This window comes from Rhinolophus hipposideros (genome assembly GCF_964194185.1).
Source record: "Rhinolophus hipposideros genome assembly, chromosome: 6".
Classification (NCBI taxonomy): domain Eukaryota; kingdom Metazoa; phylum Chordata; class Mammalia; order Chiroptera; family Rhinolophidae; genus Rhinolophus; species Rhinolophus hipposideros.
Window position 1 is genome coordinate 71,412,752 of NC_138052.1, and position 21,963 is coordinate 71,434,714.

General features: G+C 36.8%; 1 protein-coding gene across 4 annotated transcripts; it reads left to right on the forward strand.

The window, feature by feature from the left end:
- Window positions 1–24: 24 nt before the first annotated feature.
- STRADB (STE20 related adaptor beta) lies at window positions 25–21,764 on the forward strand. Of its 4 annotated transcripts, none has more exons than XM_081052053.1 (12): window positions 25–253; window positions 3,968–4,064; window positions 8,284–8,364; window positions 12,848–12,947; window positions 15,420–15,541; window positions 16,450–16,558; window positions 17,388–17,511; window positions 18,742–18,913; window positions 19,212–19,316; window positions 19,471–19,715; window positions 20,403–20,445; window positions 20,926–21,764. In XM_081052053.1, exons 2-12 carry the CDS (start codon window positions 4,053–4,055, stop codon window positions 21,067–21,069), a joined length of 1,257 nt encoding a protein of 418 aa, XP_080908179.1. In that variant the 5' UTR covers window positions 25–253; window positions 3,968–4,052; the 3' UTR covers window positions 21,070–21,764. The 4 variants fall into 4 exon arrangements, with proteins under 4 accessions (XP_080908179.1, XP_080908180.1, XP_080908181.1 ...); XM_081052054.1 differs by having other exon boundaries at window positions 20,902–21,751; XM_081052055.1 differs by lacking the exon at window positions 20,403–20,445 and having other exon boundaries at window positions 20,926–21,756.
- The last annotated feature ends 199 nt before the right edge of the window (window positions 21,765–21,963 follow it).

Sequence of the window (21,963 nt, forward strand, 5' to 3'; positions counted from 1 at the left end):
GGTGGGAGGCGGGGCCGCGACCCTGGGGTCGGGGTGGGGCGAAACCCGTCCTGGCAGATTGCCTGGGACTGGGGCAGAGTGCCAGGCGGACTGTCCCGGTCCGGGTCGCGCCAGCTTCCTGCGCCCCGCGGCCGGCGCTGGGAGCGGGCCTTGCGCGGTCGCCTTGCCTCTCGGCTGACCGGGCTCCCACGCCCGCCCAGGCCCCGCACAGCTGGCCGCCTGAGGAGAGTCGCTGGCGGCGATCGCCACCAGGGTAATGATCGGTGTCCAGGTCCGGGAGGGAAAAATCTAGGGGCGGGTTGGGGACAGGAGGGAGCGCGGCTGGGTCCGCGCACGCCGCGGGAAGCCTGAGGCCAGATCGCCGCTGGGTCTAGATCCCGGCCGGCGTGGTTTGCGGCCCCTGCACCTCGCGCAGCTCCAGCTCTGCCCGGAGTCCCGGGCGGCGCGGTGCTGGAGGCACCTGCATGCGGGGTGGGCGGTGCTCCCTGGGGTTGGCGGCGCCAGGTGCGCGGGGCCGGAGCTGCCCGCAGCGCTCTCTACCCCCAGACTCTCTCACCTTTGGCTGAGCTCACGAGTCGGGCAGTTTCCAAACCGAAGACACCCTCTGGCCCTGGCTGTGTGCCACCTTCTGCGAGTTCGCTGCAAAGCCCCCCAGAGCAGGCCTAGGAAGGAACCGTTTACTGAAATAAATGCTCAAGCGTCGTTTGTTGTGTCTTCGGTATTTAAGTTGTGTTTTTCCCGCGTGGGTTTGTTGTATGCATGCAGTACCTTTTCCCTCAAAACTTGATCAGAATTTGTGACACAGCGCCTGCTTAACACAGAGCACACAGTAGGCGTTCAGTAAAACCTTTTTGAAAACATGAGTCACGATACTAAACTTGGAAAATTCTACCGAATTGTGCGTCGCTATAATTTTTAAGATATTATGGGTTCCCCAAGATCACTTTGAAAATTACAGTAATTTTAAAGTTCAGCAAAGAGAGTTAAATCAGGTTTCTTGCATTCCTTATAACAGTGAACTCTGTTGGATGCTTAAATCAACTCAAAACCCGAGTTCTGTAAATACCTAGGCGCAGCCTCTGATTTTCACAAAAAGTGGCAACCTTTCAGATTCAAGCCCTCGCACGAACCATTCTATTATAGAACAAATTTAGATTACTTATAAAGCTTTATCCTAATTAGCTTTTTAGATACAAGTGTCAGGGACCATACTAATGTGCTCGTGTATACATTTAGAAATGTGTCTCTGAAACATGAATTTTAAAAAATTATATTAATACCTAGTGAAAGACCGTGCAGAGAAAATTATGACAGCAAATCATCACCCCCCACCCATAACCCACCTCCCTGCCCCTTCCTTGCTAGATGCAGCTGCTGCCTTGACATCAGAATGTCTGTAAAATTATCTCTTAATAGTCTGGCATATCTCAAGCAAAAGCCTCTGGGATTAAGCCACCCTGTGGGGACAACCCCGTTAGTACTAACAATTTCCATAGATTGTGACTGTTTCTTCTGAGTTTTTCCAAAAAATAGGTAATGTAATAAAGTTTAGTTTTTTGTTGTTGTTGTGGAAGAAAGAACTTACTAAGTGGGAAACGCAGGAAACAACACTAATAACCAGAAAATTCAGTTAATCATTCAGTTAGTCTTTCTGCTTGTGGGAAGGTAAGCGACAAGTGGTCAGGACTTCCCTGCAGTGATCACCAGTGAGTGTCCCCAATGCCCAGCGTAGTGCTGGATCCATAGTAGCCATTCATTAAACAATTGTGGAACGAATACTTGGCAAACAGTACAATGACTTTCTATGTATATATGGTTTCTTCCTTTGCTTGCATATTTCCTTAGGATAGATTACTGGAAGTGAGAATTTTACTGGGTCAAAAGGTATGAACATTTTCATGGTTATTGAAACATTGCCAACTAGCTTTCCAAATGAGCTATATATACCATTTTGCACTGGGATAGTTGAGTGTACCTTTCAGAGCAGCCTCTCAAATGCTGTATATTGATACAGTGTTTGGTGGTTATGAGTATTTTTGATGAAGTATCTCATTTGCTCTCAATCGCCCTGGAAGGTGGGCAGGACAGGCATTACATTCCCTCTTTTGTAACAGCAAATTCCAGCACCTTAAATCAATGATAGTGAATGGCAGATGACAAAATAATCATACCCTTTCAAGTTCTTCTTTCTCCCATTTTCTATCTTTGGTTTGTAGTGAACATCCCGAATAAAGTTACTTCTTTCCTTAGCAGTAAAATTGGGTATAGTGTCGATGGTTTACAAAATTTTCCTTTTCTTTTGGCTTCGATATTTGCAGATGCCTTGATCAAACTTGAGGACTTAATTAAAATGAAATAATGAAGCACAATTTATATGAAAGAGAAGGTACTGATTAGGTATAAGGAAACATCCAGGCACTAGCAAATTTAGAACTTTGCTACCCTTTCTATTAGGAAAGATCTGGAAACTTTTGGTAGTGCTTTTGTAGCTCCTTGAATTTGAAGAAGTTGCGATTTTAAATCTCTGAATGTTACTTCATAACCTACTTCATAAACTACTGAGATTAATATTTTATAAGTGAAAGTGGACAGGGATTATTTGAATAATAATCTGCATATCTTTCATATTGTCAATAAATTCCAAGAATAAAATTGAGAACTAAAAATCATAAGGTAAAAATATTAAACCTATAGAAAATAATACTTTCATGTGAAAACTGAAAAAAAATTCTCTTATTCTAAAACATATGGCAACAAGAAGATGTTATTAATTCCTAGTCTGTTATTAATCCTGATTCTTTCCAAATTTGCTGATCAGGGACTCCAAATGATTTAATAGGTAATTAATCTGCTTAGGAAGCTTTGGAGGCTTCAAAGATTACTTATAAGTGGAATTGTTGGAAATTCTTGGTGCATATTTGTAAGTGGCATCATTTATATCAAAAGTGGTTCCAACATTACTTTTCTGTATTGCTTTCACATTTGCTTCAGGTCCTTTAAAAAAGTTGTATAGGAAAACATGTAGCACAGATATGGAAGGGAGAGATGCAGGTATAGTGAACCTTTGAAAATATTCAGAACCTCCTTTTTTTTCAAAGTTAATCAATTTAATTTATTATAATATTGGGATAAAAAACAAAAGCCTTATAATCAATTTAATAGGCACAGTAAACATTTTTGAAATTTTCATTAAAATATTTCTTGGAAAAGTAGGAATTAGTAAGAACTTCCTTATTCTTTTTTTTAATTATTTTTTTCAGTTACAGTTGACATCCAATATTACTTTATATTAGTTTCATATGTACAGCATAGTGGTTAGACATTTATATAATTTATGCAGTGATCCCTCCAATTAGTCTAGTACCCACCTGGCACTATACATAGTTGTTGCAACATATAGTTGTTGACTCTATTCCTTATGCTGGACTTTACATCCCCGTGACTATTTTGTGACTACAAATTTGTACTTTCTAATCCCATCACCTTCACACCCAGCTCCCCACCCCCTCTCTTCTGGCAACCATCAGTTTGTTCTCTATCTACGAGTCTGTTTCTATTTTGTTTGTTTATTTTGTTCTTTAGATTCTACATATAAGTGAGATCACATGGTATTTGTCTTTGTCTGACTTATTTCACTTAGCATAATACTCTTTAGGTCCATCCATGTTGTCACAAATGGTAAGATTTCATTCTTTTTTATGGCTGAATGATATTCCATTGTATATATGCAGCACATCTTCTTTATCCAGTAGTGTATTGATGGGCACTTGGGTTGCTTTAACTTCACTGTGTCTTTCTGTCAGATCCCAAATAGTGTCCAGTAAACAGAAATGCTCTATAAAGATACTTTTGTAGGAATGTCTCCACTGCTTGTGTCAAAGAATAGCTGCCTAAATATTGTGTGGGTTTATGGCAACTAGTTCTTCAAGGAATGTTTATGTAAGTTATTTTGCTTTTCTTTTTGTAGGATAATTCTGCATCTTGAAGCTAAAGCAAAAATCTTCTCTGGAATAGATGGAGTTTTGTCACTTTCTGTGAACTAAAGCGATTCAATGTCTCTTTTGGTAAGTTTTTGTTAATGTGGATCTAATTTTGTGCCATCAGAGTAGTTAGATATTAATACTATAACAAAAGGAATATTCTGATGGGATATTCTTAGGCTCTGAAATGTTAAGAAATTAAATTCTCATTGAGTTTTTATCTCTTCAAGAGTTTCTTCTATACTTTTGCAATATACTCATTATTCTGTCCCTTTGACCCATACCCACTTTTTCTCATACATACGCTGTACTTGGATATGCCTCTTTCATCCAGTTAGCTATGCCTTATACTTTATATCTTTAAAATTCCTTTTACAAATTTCCGTCTGACTAAAGGCAAGCAAAAAAGTAAGTCCCCCCGGGGACTCAACAGCACGACTAAAAACATTTGGATCGATGTATAATATGATGTATAGATACCAACTTGTTTTCTGTTTATATTAGATCCATGGTATCTGCTTTAGATTAAGTAGTTTTAGGACTTTCATAGTGTCTTATGTAGAATACGATACAATACTTGAATATTTGAATTATCATATTAAAGCAGTGATCTTTTAAAAAGTGCTGCATCTGTATGATGATTTGTAGTTTACAAATACTTCCATATATTATATCTCTTTCAGTCTTCAAAATTGTGAGTGATTGGCAGAACAGGTGGTATAATCCTCATTTTGAGTTTGGCCCAAGATTGCAAAGAATTCGAGCCAGGGCTCAAACTCATATCTGCCAATCACCTTCACTTGCCAAGTCTAAGAAGCAAAACTATGAAGTTAGGAGACTGTATTGTTAGTTATATAGAAAATACTGAATGTATTTACTTTATGTTTACAGTATAGCTTTTCTACTTAAAGGGGGAGCTTTATGTATCTGGAAAATACACTGAGGTGAAATACCTACCTCATTTTTGAGGGCAAGGATCAGCAAACTTTTTCTGTAAAGGGCTAGATAGTATTTGTGTGTTATGTGGTCTCTGTGAAATTACTCTTCTGTTGTTGCAGTGTAAAAGCAGCCATAAGCAATATGTAGATGAATGTGTCTATGTTCCAGTAAAATCTTATTCACTAAAAAAAAAAGATGGTGAGTCAGGACCATAGTTTGTTGATCCCTGCTCTAAAGGATTGCTTAAGATTAACGGTTTTATGTCAGTTTGTGAGTTGGATGAGATGCGAAAGGGCATTTGATAGATGAAGATTCTGAGATTCAGAGGGCTGTGTAGTAGCCCAGGGCTTCCAAATTTTGGAAAAATATTATCTTTATCTGTTATTCCATAATTATGGACTTTGTGAAAAATAATGGAGTATGATAATGGGTGATTTACATTCGTTCAATTTGTTAATAATTTTACTTTAAATGATATTCTTCCTGCAAAGATGAAATGTTTAGAATCCTTTGAACTAAGATATTCATGTTTTTTCCTAAATGAGATATTTGTGCAACTGAGATAAAGTTGATATTTTTACTTATGAAAGACTTCTCCCCATTCAAGTTTTACCCTCTATTTGGAGCTAAGAAATGGTGATTTCAAAGGAACAGCATAAGTAAAATATTTTCCTTTAGGTTCTCTACAGGGTGTTACTGTTTTCCTTTGGCTTTTATGATAATGGATAAAAAAAAGTTACATTCAAAAATATTTTGGTGGGAGCTTTCTTCTGGATGGTTTTAAATCATTACACTGCCTAAAAGAAATTAATGTATAGAGTTTTCGTGAGCTGTTATATTCACCAGCATCTAGTTGATTCAATGTGGATATAAAAAATGTTTTGAAGGATAAAATATGACTATTTCGTGATGTTTTATAACCTGGGCAGCTAGTAAACATGCTCACTTTTTTTTTTTGAGGGATCAGCAGAAATATTTTGCCTTACAATACTGGCTGTCTTTAACTGTCTTTGTATTTAAATGATTACACTTTCTTGCACTGTGAAAATTTTATATAAAGATAATGAAATGGTTTATAAAATTAGTTTATAGTTTATAAAATGTTTTCTTTATTTCTATAAACTGAAAACAGATCACACTCTTATTTTGAAAATAAATTACTGTCAATTTAAGTTTTAAAAAATATGCCCAATATGTCTTAAATTAATTTCTCTTCCATCAAAAAAAGTGATGGGCATTTTTTAAAGAGAAAGACTCTTTTTTATATGCTTGAATGTATTTTGATAGCTGTGTCAGAAGTCCCGCCCAAGACTACTTCTAGGTTTGGTGATTTGCTAGGAAGATTTGCAAAACTTAGCATATAGTCATATTCATAACTAAGATTTATTACAACAAAAGGATACAAAGCCAAATTGTCAAATGGAAAAGGTACATGGAGTGAATTTCAGAGGAAACCAGGTACAAACTTCCAAGAAGCCTCTCCCAGTGAAGTCACATAGGTTGTGCTTATTAATTCCCCCAGAGCTGTGACAACATGCGTGAAATATTTCTTACCAGGGAAGCTCATTAGAGACTCATTCTCAGGATTTTCATTAGCAATTTTTATCACCTTAAGAAACAAAAGTCATATAGGCACCTTCTGCTAGCAGGTAACAAATTCCAGACTCCCAGAAAAAAAAGCAGGTGTTCAGCATAAACCATAATTGTTTGCACAAACAGTTTAGGGAATAGTGGGAACTCTCCCAAAATTTAAATTCCTAGATACCAGCCAAGGATCAGTCTTTCCTAAGAATTGCTATTCTTTTAGGCCTGCTATGCCAACTCTTTTCTGCACAATGGTGTTAATGATTGTTGTGAAAAATTCAGGGTAAATTTGGTATAAATACCAAATTTGGTATAAATACCAAATTTATGATGGTTATTTTCAATCTGAGCAACAGTAATGAGTGTCTTCAAAAACTGTTAATGTAAAGTTTATTTACCCTAGACAAATCAATACAAACTTTGCAAAGGAAACGATTCTACAGCTATCTTGATATTGTTAGCTTCTGTTCTTCAGGTGCAAGTTTTACATAAACCAGTGGGGATGTAAAGTGGTACCTCGGTTTTCTAATGTAATCCACAAGTTCTGAAATGTTCGAAAACAGCCGACAGCTAGGCCTCAGGATCTTGCACTCAGCGGAAGCTGTGTGATATGTTCGACTTCTGAGTCATGTTCGAAAACCGAAGCATTTACTTCCGGGTTTATGGCGTTCATAAACCAAAGTGTTCATCAATGGAGACGTTCAAAAACCCAGGTGCCACTGTATATCAAATCATTGCGATAAAATTGATAAGGTATACAGACTATAGGCATTCAACTTAAAATAATCAGTAATTCAGGCTAACTGGGAAAATGATTAGTTTAATTAGTGAGACATTATAGCATATTTTAAAACAAAAGAAGTTTGATTACCTTTAAGTAATTGACTACAAAGTGTTAATGGATGGACTTATCTTAAAGACTCGTTCGATATTAGTGCTTTAATGTTCATATAAAACTGAATGTGCCTGAGATGCTTAAAAATTACTATAAAAATCTCTCATAAAATTTATTTATACTTTTCTTTTGACATGCCATTTCTTTCTAAATACCATAAGGCCAACTTCACCCTACTAATTAATGGTGAGATAAATCACATGTAGGGTTACATTTCTTTATTGGCAATATGTGATAATAGGACCATGGGTTAGAATGCAGGAAAATATAAATTGTGATAATGGAACTAAGTCTCTTAATTTGCTTTGAGTTGAAGTTAAAGATGTTTGTCGCCCTAAGAAATAAAAGTAGTTCCAAATATACTCAATGTGTGGTTTTATGCAGATAAACATGGTTGCTACACATAAGGAAAAAAAAAATCTGAGGATCAAAATAAAAATGATTAGAATAAGTACAGCAGAATAATCTTTAGCTAAATATTAGGTTGGTGCAAAAGTAATTGCGGTTTTTGCTATGATTTTTAACCTTGTAAACCGCAATTACTTTTGCACCAACCTAATATTTAGAAGAAAACTGCAAAGATGATGAAAGGGTTACATGTTAACACCAGCTCTAAAAATTAATTGATATCATGACCTCCAAAGGAGAGGACAAGGATCGGAGATCGTGCCAAGTAGAATTTAGCAGATAGGAAATTTGTCTTCTGCACAGCCGGCTGCTTCTCTCGCATAGTGAGAGAAGCATCCTGGCTTTAATTCCAGGTTCCTGCATGCTACCCTTTCTCTGCTCCTCACCCTGGTCACCTGGACCTTTTTGGATCCACACACCACGTTGCTTAACTTGTGACTCATTTTTCACTTATTTAATGCATTTCTGAATTTCCAGGACTGTTTCTGCACTTCACGAACACGAGTTGAATCACTCAGACCTGAAAAACAGTCTGAAACCAGTATCCATCAATACTTGGTAAGGAAATGAATGAGTACAGTTAATACTCCTCCTTTACCTTCTGTAATGCCATTCACTCCTGTTTCCCTTATGTCTCTTTTTCTTCACAGTGTCTTTTACTATTTCTTCTTCCTCACTCCTTCTATTCTCCAGATGTCTATAATTCATCTCTTCTCTTCTGCCTGAATCGGCTTTTCCTAAGCAGTCTCACCTATTCCTATGTCTTCAGTTGCTCAGATTTCAGATTGTCCTTGAGCTACCTCAGGCTTTCCTTCAGGTCAGGACCCTGGCATCAAGCAGGACTGGTGATTCTCAATTTTTACCTGCAACCTTGAACTCTTCCTGGGCACTTGAGGTGTCTGTAGAATACCTTGGATTAGGGTTTTCAAAGGCATCTCTATGCAGTTTGAGTAAAACCTTAATCTTCTCTTAGACTTCATCAACCTATTGTATTTCCTGCTTTGGCTAATGAAAACACATACACTAAATCATCCTAACCAGAAACTATGGAGTTTATCCTCACATGGCCTTTACCTCTGCCCCCCTCATCTAGTTATATACCATGTCTTACGAATCTGTCTGAAATGCCCCTGAGTCCATCCCATCCTTCACCTGATCACTACGGCTACTCAAGTTTCATCATCTCTCAACCTGGACTATTGTAGGTACTCATTGCCTCTAGTTTCCTCGACAGACACGGTAACCTCCTCTCACCACTCAGATCAGTATTCAACACTGTTACTAATGCAGGCCTGCTTGTGTCACTTTCTAGCTTTAAAACTTCCATTGTTTTCCAAAAGCCTATGGATAAAGCCTAAATGTATGCGCACGCTCGTGCGTGTGTGTGTGTGTGTGTGTGTGTGTGTGTGTGTCTGTGTGTGTCTATACAGGACATTTATTGGGAAATTGTCTCCAGACCAACACCTGTGAAGGGTGAGGGAGGCAGAGTTGACTATCACCAGGAAATCTGAACAGCGGCCTCCGCCAGTCCAAAGAGCATCTCTGGAGCTGGCATGTCTCTACCTGATTTTCCTAGTTGTCCATGGGCTCCAGGCATTGTTACTCCTTTATCCACCAATCTTGGACACAGGCTGCTCCTGGGGAAGTGGTGTAACCCTGGGCAGGCAGCTTTTTCTGAAGAGGGCAGTTCCCTCTATAAGACTCAGTTGTTCTGGTGTTTGGGGAGATTAGTGCCTCCATTCTGACAGGAAATCTGGCTGTGCACCATAGTATCCCCCAGAGGGAGAATCAGGACAGGAGATATTATTGTCTTAGGATACTCATAGAGGTTTTCCAGGTAGGTGAAGGGGAATACACTTCTTAGCGTGGTATCAGGACTCTTAGTGGTGTGGAATATGTCTGATAATTTTGAGTTTTATTTCTTGCTACTGAGTCTTAGCACGTAGTCATCTTCCTGCTTAAAATACCCTTCTTCCTTTTCTGCCTCTAAAATCTTTCCTCATTCATAGAGTTGGCTCAAATATCACATTTCTGAAGTCTTTTCTCTTTCACCTTTTCCCCCTTATGTTCCTAAATATCCTAGACATTTGCATAAAATGACATTTACGGTATTATAATGAGTGATGTGTACGAGTATGTCTGTCCAACTCTAACATGATCCCAATAAATTAGGCTTTCTGCCTTTTGCATCTTTATCTCCTCTGGGCAATGCCTGATGTAAATAATATTTAAAGAAACATGCTTGGGAAAAAATATTTATCTGGCGTCTTCCCCCGCCACCTTAATCCTTATTTTATGCTGTAATTCTTACTACAGAAATGGAACCTGCCTTGCAAATGGCTTATTTCCTACAAAATAAGGGAATCCCATTTAATAATGTTTATAAATTTATCCTGATCTTATCTTCAGTTGCCTTCATTTGTATCATTTTACTTCTTAGTCAATACTCTAAAGTCTTCTAGTTACCTCCCCTTTTGTATAATAGGATGTAATGTCTAATCCTAGTTTTCATTCAAATTGAGGTAGTGTTCAGAAAGTAAAGTGTTATCTCCTTGCTTTGCCAAGAAAGAGGCCTAGAACTCCAGAAACTTGCATAGGCACTGCTTTTTTTTTGGTATCAAGCTAAAATACACATAACATAAAATCTACCACTTTAACCATTCTTAAGTGTACAGTTCAGTGGTATCAAATACATTCATAATATTGTGTAACTATCACTGCTATCTATCTTCATAACTCTTTTCATCTTGTAAAACTGTAATTTTGTACCGATTATATAATGTCCTATTCCCTCTCCCTTTCCATCCCCTGGCAACCACCATTCTACTTTGATCTTGACTACTCTTAGTATCTAATGTAAGTGGAATCATACTGTATTTGTTTTTGTGTGACTGAGTTATTTCACTTAGCATAATGTGCTCAAGGTGCATTGTGTTGCAGCATGTTGCAGAATTTCCTTAGTTTTTAAGGCTGAATATTTCATTGCATGTATATACCACAATTTGCTTATTCATCCATTGATGAATGGTTGGTTGCTTCCATGTTGTAGCTATTGTGAATAACACTTCTATGAACATGGATGTACGAATATTTCTTCAAGACCCTGAGTTTTTGCTTTCTAATTCTCTAACTAGTCATCAAATCAAAAAGAGAAATTAGGTTAGTTGGGATGATTTACTGTTAGTAAACCTATGCTGTCTTCTTGTTTTGTTCTTAAGTGTCCATAAGTCATCTGTCAAGTAATTTGATATCAGACTTTACTGGGCAATTGCATCGAGTTCGCCCCCTTGTAGTTTTCTCCCTTTTTTGAAAATTGGTTCAGTGTTTGACTATTTCTTTTTTTTAATTTTTAAACTTTTTTATTAGTTTCAGGTGTACAAAGCAATGTAATAGTTAGACATTTAAACCCCTCATAAAGTGATAACCCACCCGCAAGCTACTACTCCTCTGACAGCGTATATAACTGTTCCAATGCCATTGACTATCTTCCCTATGCTCTACTCCACATCCTGTGACTATATGTACCTGTGTATTTATAGTCGACGTTCAATGTTATTCTACTTCAGCGTCAGGTGTACAGCACAGTGGTCAGGCATCTACACAGTCTTTGACATGATCCCCCTGGTAAGTCCAGTGCCCATCTGGCACCTTTCCTGATCTTTACAACAGTGTTGATTATATTCCCCCTACTGTGTTAACTATCAATTTGTATTCCTTAATACCTTCACCTTTTTCACCCTGCCCCCAACCCCATTCCCATCTATCAGCCCGATTGATCTAGTACCCATCTGACACCATACCTAGTTATTACAATATTGTTGACTATATTCCTTATGCTCTACCCTACATCCCCATGACTACTGTGTAACACCCAATTTGTTCTTCTTAGTCCCTTCCCCTTATGTGTGTTCTTTACATCTGAGTTTATATGAAGACTACCTGTTCCAAAGAAATTAAATTGATTTATTTAGATTTCTCTTTTTTCTTCTGCATTGGGATTATTTCCAATTGTATAGTAGAATTTCTTTTTACAGTCTTTCATCTTGCTTGAAAAATATTCACCTCTATTCATCTTTAGCCATGAGCTTATTTTTTCTGCTCTCTTATTAGTTTAGGGAACATATAGAATCTAGGATGTAAAAAGTAGTTAGCACAATTCATAATTCATAGTAATGTCATCCTAATGCTCATTTTTTTCCTCTCTGCCCTGAAAGTAGGAATAAAATTCCTGCCGCGTGCTGGTGCCTGTCGGCTCCTAAGTTTCTTACTGCTACTGGTGTCCTTTGGGAAATCCTCCTGGCTATTATATGACACCAAGTGGTGTCAGCATCTTCTTTCTCCTCTGTGCATCTTATTTCACTGCTACTGAGATTGGTGCAAACCTAGGACTCTGACTCCAAAGCACATTGTGAGACGCCCATATCAGTACATGGTCATTCATTCAAGAGGTCTGTAGTCTGCTCTCCCATCTTTTCATGTTTATTTTTTTTTCGGACCTCCTTTCTGGTTTATTTCATCTTGTGAAAAACTTCTTCAGAAATTTTAATAGATTGCAGTATGGAAATTGTTCCTTAACTGTTAACGTCTCCACTTGCTGCGCAGGTGCCGCCATGCGTAATGGATATAACTGGTGACCACTTGAAGCAAGAGCACAAGCGTGGAATGTCTTTCGCAGATCTCTGCATCTCTCCCCTTGATAGATTTATTAGATGCCCTGAAGAATTAATTAACAGCTATTCTTAGCAACTGCTAAAAAACCTTACTGGAAATTATTCTTTACTACCCTAAAACATGTTTTTCCTGTCCTTTCTTCCTTTAGCTCCCTTTATCAGGTTGATAGCTTTCTAACTAATATCAATTATTAGCAATTGTGAACTCTTTTTAGACCTTAAAAATATCTTAAGCTACCTTTCAGTGCCTTCTTGACAAGCACTTGTGTGTTTGAAAATATAATACCTGTATTTTACTGGGGTAGGAGACCAAATTGGGGGGCCAAAGAAGTTTATACCTGTTATATTTTCATCTTTTTAAAACAATGCAGGTCGATGAGCCATCCCTTTCCTGGTTGCCTCCATCTACTAAAGCCAGGGAAGTGTTCTGTTCCACCAACGTTTCTCACTATGAACTCCAAGTGGAAATAGGTAATAATCCTTGATTTCACATAAATGACCCTTCATTGTTAGAAATGAAATTGATGACAAAAAGAACTTTTCAATCATAGTCCTTCAACCAAATACTTTCTTTTACTTAACAATTTACCTAAACTCCTTTATCAGTTAAGTTTGGAATAGGGTGGGTTGTTGTTTATAGTCTTATATATGTGAAACATTTGCTCTGAATATTCAGAAATATCTGTTAAGCACTCACAGGTGCTTTGTTAGGTGCTGGGGATATAAAGCCACATGAAACACTAGAGTTCACATTCTCTCTGGGAAGGTGAGCAAGTAAGACAGCTTTGTTTTATGCACTAGAGGATATTATAATAGAGATGTGCTAAGTGTTATGGGAACAGAGAAGATGGAACATCCAGCTATCCATCTGGGAGTCAGGAAACATAGCCAAAAGGAGCTGGATCCCGAAGCACGAGGACAAGTTTGCTGAATGTTCTAGTCAGGGTGTTTGTTACAAACAACAGAAAAAAATCCTGATTAACTTAAGCAAAAGAGGAATTTTTTTGAACAATGTTGCTAACTCAGAATTATTGGCTAGAGAAATAAATAGGCCTGAAAGAAGCCAAGAGAAGCTACGTTAGTAGAATCACAGCCAGGGCCATGGCATAGCAGCAGCCTAGTGTACTCTCTAGCTGGGTACTTACATCACCAGACATTGGACCCCAGGCAGCGTGTTCTGACTGCCCAGCTTCTTTATGTCACTTACTCTATCCTCCACTTAACCAAGTGTAAGTCATTGACCCTCCCCTGCCAGGGTCAAGGAGTCAAAGAGAGAATAAGCATCTGACCTATTCTAAAATAGCACTGGTGGAAATGCCCTAAAATTGGAAAGGAGGTTCAGATGATGTCACTTCAAAAAAGGTAAAAATTTACTTCAGCAGATGAATGAGGAAAGATGGTTAGAAAGGGACTACCACATAGTTGCCTAGAAGTGGGAACAATGGGAGAGTAGGCAGTGGTAGTAGGAGATATATCTGAAAGGCAGGTGTGGAGCACATTGTGAAAGACTTCCCATTTGACAGATAAGGATATGGAGGCTCTGAGAATTTGAGTGACATGATCTGAAAGTAAATCTTTCTGGCCACACGGTCTAAGCGCTCAACTGCTGCACTATAGTACCTTTCTATTGCTAAACTGCTGAATTTAGAAGGACAATTGGCAGCAGTTCCAGGCTGGAGGATGTAGTAGATCAGTGATTTACAACTGGAAGTATCATCCTTGTCATCTGAGTCTTTTTAAAAATTGCAATGCCTATATCCCATCACAGGCCTACTGAATCAAAATGTCTGGCAAAGGGGAGCAAGGCACTGGCTTCTGAGGCAGTTTCCTCAGTCATCTGGATGCAGAATGCAGGGCATAGTGAGGAGTCACTGCATCTATCCCAAAAAGGACAGGACTTGAGCTAAGGCAGTGATGCTGGCACTAAAGGGATGGATTTGAGATTAACTTCAAAGATAAAAATGGCAGAATTTAGTGACTGTGGAAAGGGAGGGAACTTAATGTTTATCAGGTGCCTATTAATAGGGGCCACTCTAGGTGTTTTAAATTATAAAAACTGACGCCAAACACTGGTGAATATATCAAGCAACTGCAGCTCTTATACATTGCTTGTGGGAACACAGAATGCTTTAGCCGCTTTCAAAAACAGTTCAGCAACTTCTTATAAGGTTAAGCATACATGACCCAGCAAATCCCACTCGCAGGTATTTGCCAAAGAGAAATGAAAACATGTCTGCTTAAAAAATGTTTTTGACAGCTTTGTAGTCTCCACAAATGGAAAACAACCCAAATTATCAATTTATGAATAAATTGTGGTATATCCATGGGATGAATTATTACTCAGCAATTAAAAAGAAACTTCTCCACAAATGGAAAACAACCCATGAATAAATTGTGGTATATTCATGGGATGAATTATTACTCAGCAATTAAAAAGAAACTAACTACTGAACCATACCACAACACAGATGAATCTCAACAGCATTATGCTAAGTGGAAGACACAAAAGACTACATTCTTTATGATACCATTTATATCATTGATTGCCAAGGACTGGGATTGGGTGGAGGAGATTGCTGAATAGCTTTCCATTGTTTGAATATGTCACATGTTGTTTATCAAGTCACAATTTTAGCCATTGTAATAGGTATATAATGGTATGTTGATGTGGTTTTAATTTGTATTTCTTTATCTTGAGCATCTTTTCATGTGCTTATCGGCCATTCCTATATCTTCTTTTATGGATTACCTATTTAATCTTCTGCCTATACTCTGGATGTAAATCTTGTCAGTTATAAATATTATTAATACTTTTAATCAATGGCTTGCCTTTTCATTTTCTTAACAGTATTTTCTTGAAGAAAATTTTTAATATTGATGAAGTACAAATTATCAATTTTTTTCCTCTTTGGTTGCTAACATAAGTTTTATGTCTGATTATAGGAAGAGGATTTGACAATTTGACTTCCGTCCATCTTGCACGGCATACTCCAACAGGAACACTGGTAACTATAAAAATTACAAATCTGGAAAACTGCACTGAAGAACGCCTGAAAGCTTTACAGGTAACAATATGAAAAAAAATACGTTTTACATACTGTCTATCTGAGGAGATTACATTTGTAAGAATTTATTTCCCCAAATTAATAGTCCCTTCTGTTAGAGAAAGGTAGATTTCTTCTAATAAACATGCTATTACAGAATTGGAAAGAATACTTGGAAGCCAAATCTATGGATGAACAAATATATTCAAACTCTGTAACTACTGTAAATTCCTTCGAATGAATATCATATTTTAAATACCCCTTGTCAGTCCATCACAAATAGTCTTATAGGGACATAAAAAAAACAAAAGCAGTTTCCTTTTCATCCAGTTAAGTAAAATTAACTTCTGAATTGATAAATCTTAACAGAATTACATTTTAGGAATATTATAATACCATTTTCATTGTCACTAATCATTTTTGATATAAAGAGGGAAAGAATTTTGTTTTGATATTGTCCCAATTTTTTAAATATTTATATGTGCACATGTATATTGCACAGAAAAAAAGAGTGGAAGAAATTCTACCAAACTGTTAATAATGGTTCCCACTGTGGTGTAGGGTTAGCGGGGACTTTCATCTTCATATTTTGATGTCTTTTTAAATGTTTCAATACTAACAACATAGTATAGTTAAGAATAGTATGACCTCTGGCGTCAGACAGTTAAGTTCACATTCCACTTTCACTGCTTTTATTAATGGTGTGCTCTTGGACAAGTTTTCTACTTATTTCTAAGTGTCCTCTTCTGTAAAATGGGAATTGTAATATCATATACTTCATATAGTGGTTGTGAGATTTAAAGAGATGATAGCACTAAAAACAGTGCTTTGTAATAACAAGTTCCGCTGTTAGCTGCCACTGTTGCTATCTTCATCTTAAGAAAAAAAAGTTGTTTTTAAATGTCTTGTCTCTTATATATCTATCCTAGAAAGCAGTGATTCTATCCCACTTTTTCCGGCACCCCAATATTACAACGTATTGGACTGTTTTCACTGTTGGTAGCTGGCTTTGGGTTATTTCTCCATTTATGGCCTATGGTAAGAAAATTCGTTCAGGTAAATAACTCATAGTTTAGCCTGGATGCTATAATTGTAAGGATGAGTAGGATCTTAGATTTAGATGCACTGCTTTTAATTTATAAATCTGATGGCCAATTCCAGATTTCATGATATATTTCTATATCTGGTTCATGTTGAATTTTAGTCTTCAGCAAAAAATAGAATGGGTCTGATGACCAGTGAACCACCACTGCTTCTCCAAGAAGCCCATGTCTGTGAACAAGCTGTCTCTCTTCCCTTCAGTTTCCTTCCTCTCTCTCAATGGAGAGTTACCATTATTCTTCAAGCAGAAGTAGTTTTTCCACTTGTGCACACCACCGGTCCCTATTTCTCCACATTGTAAACTTATTTCACTTCATTGTAACCATATGTGTGTACCTGTCTCCTTCACTGGATTTGAGCTTCTTGAGGGCAGGCTCATGTATGTATTTTTCATTTTGGGGCACCCAGGTGGTCGTACAGTATGTAGCAAAAAGTAGTGCTCAGTAAGTGTATTGAATAAATAAATGAATGGATTCTAGAACTTTGATTTTTAGGACAGCTTTTGTGATTTTTCTCTGCATTTAAAACATATACATAAACACACAGTATGTATTTTTTTAAGCAATATTGAGAATTGTTAATTCTCTTTTAGAATCTCTAGAGTGTCATTAGAAAATTCTTGAAGGAAAATTACCTTTGCATAGGAAAGTGGTTAGACTAAAATGTAACGTGTGTGTGTGTTTATGGTTGAAAAGAAAATTTAAAACATAGCTAGAAGGAAAATCACTTTCACTGTTCATTTAAAGATTTCAGGGGTTTCTTTCAGGTTCAGCAAGTCAACTCTTGAGGACTTACTTTCCTGAAGGAATGAGTGAAACTTTAATAAGGAACATTCTCTTTGGAGCAGTGAGAGGGTTGAACTATCTGCACCAAAATGGCTGTATTCACAGGTATTTACTTACTTGTATTTTGCAAAATGAAAGAATTTTAGTGGAAGAAATCTTTTAGAGAGCTTTTAGGAGAGAGCACTTGACTGTTAGAAAGGAGGAATAGGAAACTTGTAAATAAAAATTGAGGGAGGAAGAGGCCAGTAGATGTTGCTTACACTTTGTGTTCATTCACCAAAATGTTCAGACCACCTTCTCTGTGCCAAGTGCTGTGCTCAGTGCTGGGGTGGAGTGCGTGTCCTCATGAAGCTCAAGTCTCAATCTAATGAGGGATATAAGCTGTAGGGTGTGAGACTCTAATTAGCTCTTCTTTTTTTTCTTAAATAAACAGCATCTTCATCTGCTTTTCAGCTTTATGTCATAGTTATATCATGTACAAATTATAACTAAACCTTTCTTTGATTTCTTAAATATTTTGTAGCACCTTTAGATTATTACATTAAATATCAATTCTCTTGTTACAAAATATAGATGCAGAAGTAATTGGCTGAATGGTAAAAAATAGTGCTGTTCTAAGATATATTGAGACTTTGTTTTCTTTTTAAGTTACTTTCAAATAGGCTTGCTTTCTTATTGTTTCAACCTCCTTAATGCTTTTTTTCTTACTATTTGTTGTTTTTTTAGCAGCGTTCTGGTTAACTGAGAATTTCTAATACACTATTCTAATTACTCAAGGTTTTATTATACTTTGCCAGACTATTGGCCATCCTATTCTATTAGTCTATTAGGAATTCTGTTAGTTTCCAAATTCCGTGTTTTGGATGAAAAACAAGACTCCTTTATTTGAAAAAGGAAATTTTTATGTAAGACCTATTTTTATAAATTAGGTTAATACCACGAGAGGCTGTCTTTTATTGGATAATATTGTATTTAACTTTAAATTATAACTTATGCTTTAAATATTATTTGATTTTTTAGGTTTCTCCTTGAGTGTTTTGCAATAGCATCCTAAAATAGTGAAATTAATTTGATTCCATTCCAAGTTTGAAAAAAATATTATCACTTCCAAACATGTAGCTGTCAGTTATAGCTTCCCTTGTTCTAATGCTATATTAAATAGCTGAAAGGATTCCATATTCCTTGAACATTTCCTACATGTCTGTAGCAGTGTGCTGCTATTTTATAAAGAGTATTTAATTTCCAAGAGAATACATGGATTTGTCCTGACCAGATTTTTATTCTTTCTTCATTGGCCAATTTCCTAGTATTTAGGATTGTTTCTTTCTGTTCTAGGAGTTTTAAAGCCAGCCATATCCTCATTTCTGGTGATGGCCTAGTGACCCTCTCTGGCCTGGCCCATCTGCATAGTTTGGTTAAGCGCGGACAGAGGCATAGGGCTGTGTATGATTTCCCACAGTTCAGCACGTCAGTGCAGCCGTGGCTGAGCCCAGAACTACTGAGACAGGTCAGGTGTGGCCGTTGCATTGGGTTGTGTGTACGTCTCGAGTGTCTTCTGAGCTTAACTAAAGGACAGTTGTGACCTTATATTTGGATTGGTGAATAGCCTACTACCACAAGGCTTTTTATCCCCCTCTTTTTTGTCAAAATTATTGTTAGGAATTTAAAAATGTATATGATATATTAAATTATAGTTTCTCATTTGTGAGTTTCCTTTATTGTTCACCATCCTTTATCAAAAAAGCACATGTACATAATGTTTCAAGTTACTTACACTAAAGGACTTCAAATTAATTATTCTACAGGATTTACATGGATATAATGTAAAGTCAGATATTTACAGTGTTGGGATTACAGCATGTGAATTGGCCAGTGGGCAGGTACCTTTCCAAGACATGCACAGGACTCAGGTAAATGCTACTAAAATCCCTGAACTACTTTCATATGATCCCATGTAGTCTAGTTAACGTGTCAACAGCTTTGCTGTAGACTCTTGGGATAGTTATTGTTGTTGTTTTACTATTTTGCCTGCAAAGCATTGAAGGAAATTTTTCTTTCTTTTAGATGTTGTTGCAGAAACTAAAAGGCCCTCCTTATAGCCCATTGGATATCAGTATTTTCCCTCAGTCAGAATCCAGAATGAAGAATTCCCGATCAGGTGTAGACTCTGGGATTGGAGAAAGCGTACTTGTCTCCAGTGGAACTCGCACAGTAAATAGTGACAGATTGCAAACACCGTCCTCAAAAACTTTCTCTCCTGCCTTCTTTAGCTTAGTACAGCTCTGTTTGCAACAAGATCCTGAAAAAAGGTACTATGGTTCACTTCTAAATAACATAAAATATGTGTTTTATGTCTTACAGAAGCTTTGTGATCATTTCTTCCCACCAAATTCAAATCTTTTAATAAAAAAATGTAGTCTAATCCAGACAATATCAATGCTAAGAACAAGTAGAGGCTGTGAGCAAAGGGGAAGAATACTGAGTTCAAGGTCAGAAGACCGGGGCTCTAGTCTTAGCTGTTTCATTTCCTAACCAAGTCACCTTGTAAAAATCAGTTAATCTTTTTGGACATTAATAACGGCATTTATGTTAAGACAATTAGCAACTTCCAAACAGTACAAAAATGTTGGTTGCTGCTATTATAATGATATAAATTATCATGGATAATGTATATTAGCATTAGTATTTTGGAAATAAGGTATATGTCTTACCTATTTTTAGCCCCTTAATGCCTAGCGTAAGCTCCTTATAATTAGTAAGTGCCCAATGAATGTTGAATTATGGACTAATTAAAGGATATCATTAGAATTAATTCTTCCCATTAATCAAGGATAAGGCTAAGAATCAGGCTTCCTTGACATATGTTATTTTTCCTTTTAATTTTTTAGTATTGTGTTGTATAGCTCTAAACCTAATTTCTAATATATTTTTACACCTAAAAATCTACATTCTAATATGAGGTCCTTCTTTTATATAACTTTAAAACAATTTTTCAGGCCATCAGCAAGCAGTTTATTGTCCCATGTTTTCTTCAAACAGGTGAGCTGATCTATCTTCTGTTGTCTAGATGTTTTTAAATACTATTAAAAAGTCACTTCATTTTGTTGTCTTAGTGGGACAGTTTGGTTGCCAAGGTTCTTAATAATAATTTTCTTACAAAACTTTTTTGGTAGTTCAGTTATAGACTTCTAAAATATATCCATTCTGCAAAACAAAATGAGTATAAACCAATGGAATGTTATATGTTACTATATCCTCAGTTTATATTTTGATTTAGAGACATTTTAGTTTTCTGCATTGACTAGAAGTGATTTAAAGGAAAAGTAATTCTGATAAAGTTCAGTTTTTTGGGCTGTCACTTCTTCCTGTTTTCAGATGACCAGAATCAAAGGCATTTTTAGTGAAAATACCTAAAAATAATTTTAAACACCTTTAATGTGATTTTTTTAAAGTTATTTATTGCTAACAAAAATAATGTATTGAATTTACCAACAGCCTTATTTTGAGTTTCTTTAACAGGTGAAAGAAGAAAGCCAGGATTCAATACTCTCACTGTTGCCTCCCGCTTATCACAAGCCATCAGTAGCACTGCCTCCAGCATCACCTTGGACTGAGCCAGAATGTGATTTTCCTGATGAAAAAGACTCAAACTGGGAATTCTAGGGCTGCCAAATCCTTTTATGTCCTATATACTTGACACTTTCTCCCTGCTGCTTTTTCTTCTGTATTGCTAGGTACAAATACTAGAATTATACTTGAAAATACAGTTGCACTGGAGAATCTATCATTTAAAACCACTCTGTTCAAAGGAGCATCAGTTTACAGCCCCTTTGGTTAGCTCAGAGTGCTATTACAACTCCAGGGGAACTTTAGAGTTATTAATCCAGCTACATTTAGTGTACTCTATGCTCACATTTCCCCCCCCCCAAAACTGTGATTAACTCTTCTTGATCTCTCGATATAATTTTTGAGCCAATTAACTTTTTCAGCATTTTGTTGCCCTCAGGGGAATGAGCCCTCAAAGGACAGTGCTTCCAAGTACACTTTTTACTTCCAGATTCTCTAGCCCTTTTGATCAGCTCTTGTTAAACCAACAGGCTAGTTTATCTTGGCATCAAACCCTTTTTTGGTAGCAGGGAAAATGTTTGTGATTTGCCATTTTCTTCTGTTAATATTTACAGTAACATCAAACTGAGCCTCACTCACATTAAATGATTCACTTGAAATATGTAGAGAAGTTGTGATTTTTTTTTTTAAGGGCTAAAGTAACACTTTTCTACTTATGTAAATTAAAGATCCTAAATTCGTGCACCCTGTGGGAGCTCAATAAAGATTTATTGAATTGAGTTTATGCTTTTATTTGTGTGGTTTGACAAAGCTAAAATACAGATTCTAATTTACTTTTTGCCAAGGAAAGCTGTTTTGCAAAAAGGATTTGTTTCCATAACCTGTTGAATTGGGGGCATCCTGGTATTTGAGTCAGTGGAATCAGAACCTGCGACAATTAACTTCGTGAACTTGTTGCAAGATGTTGCTCACGTTTTTTGATATCAGAGG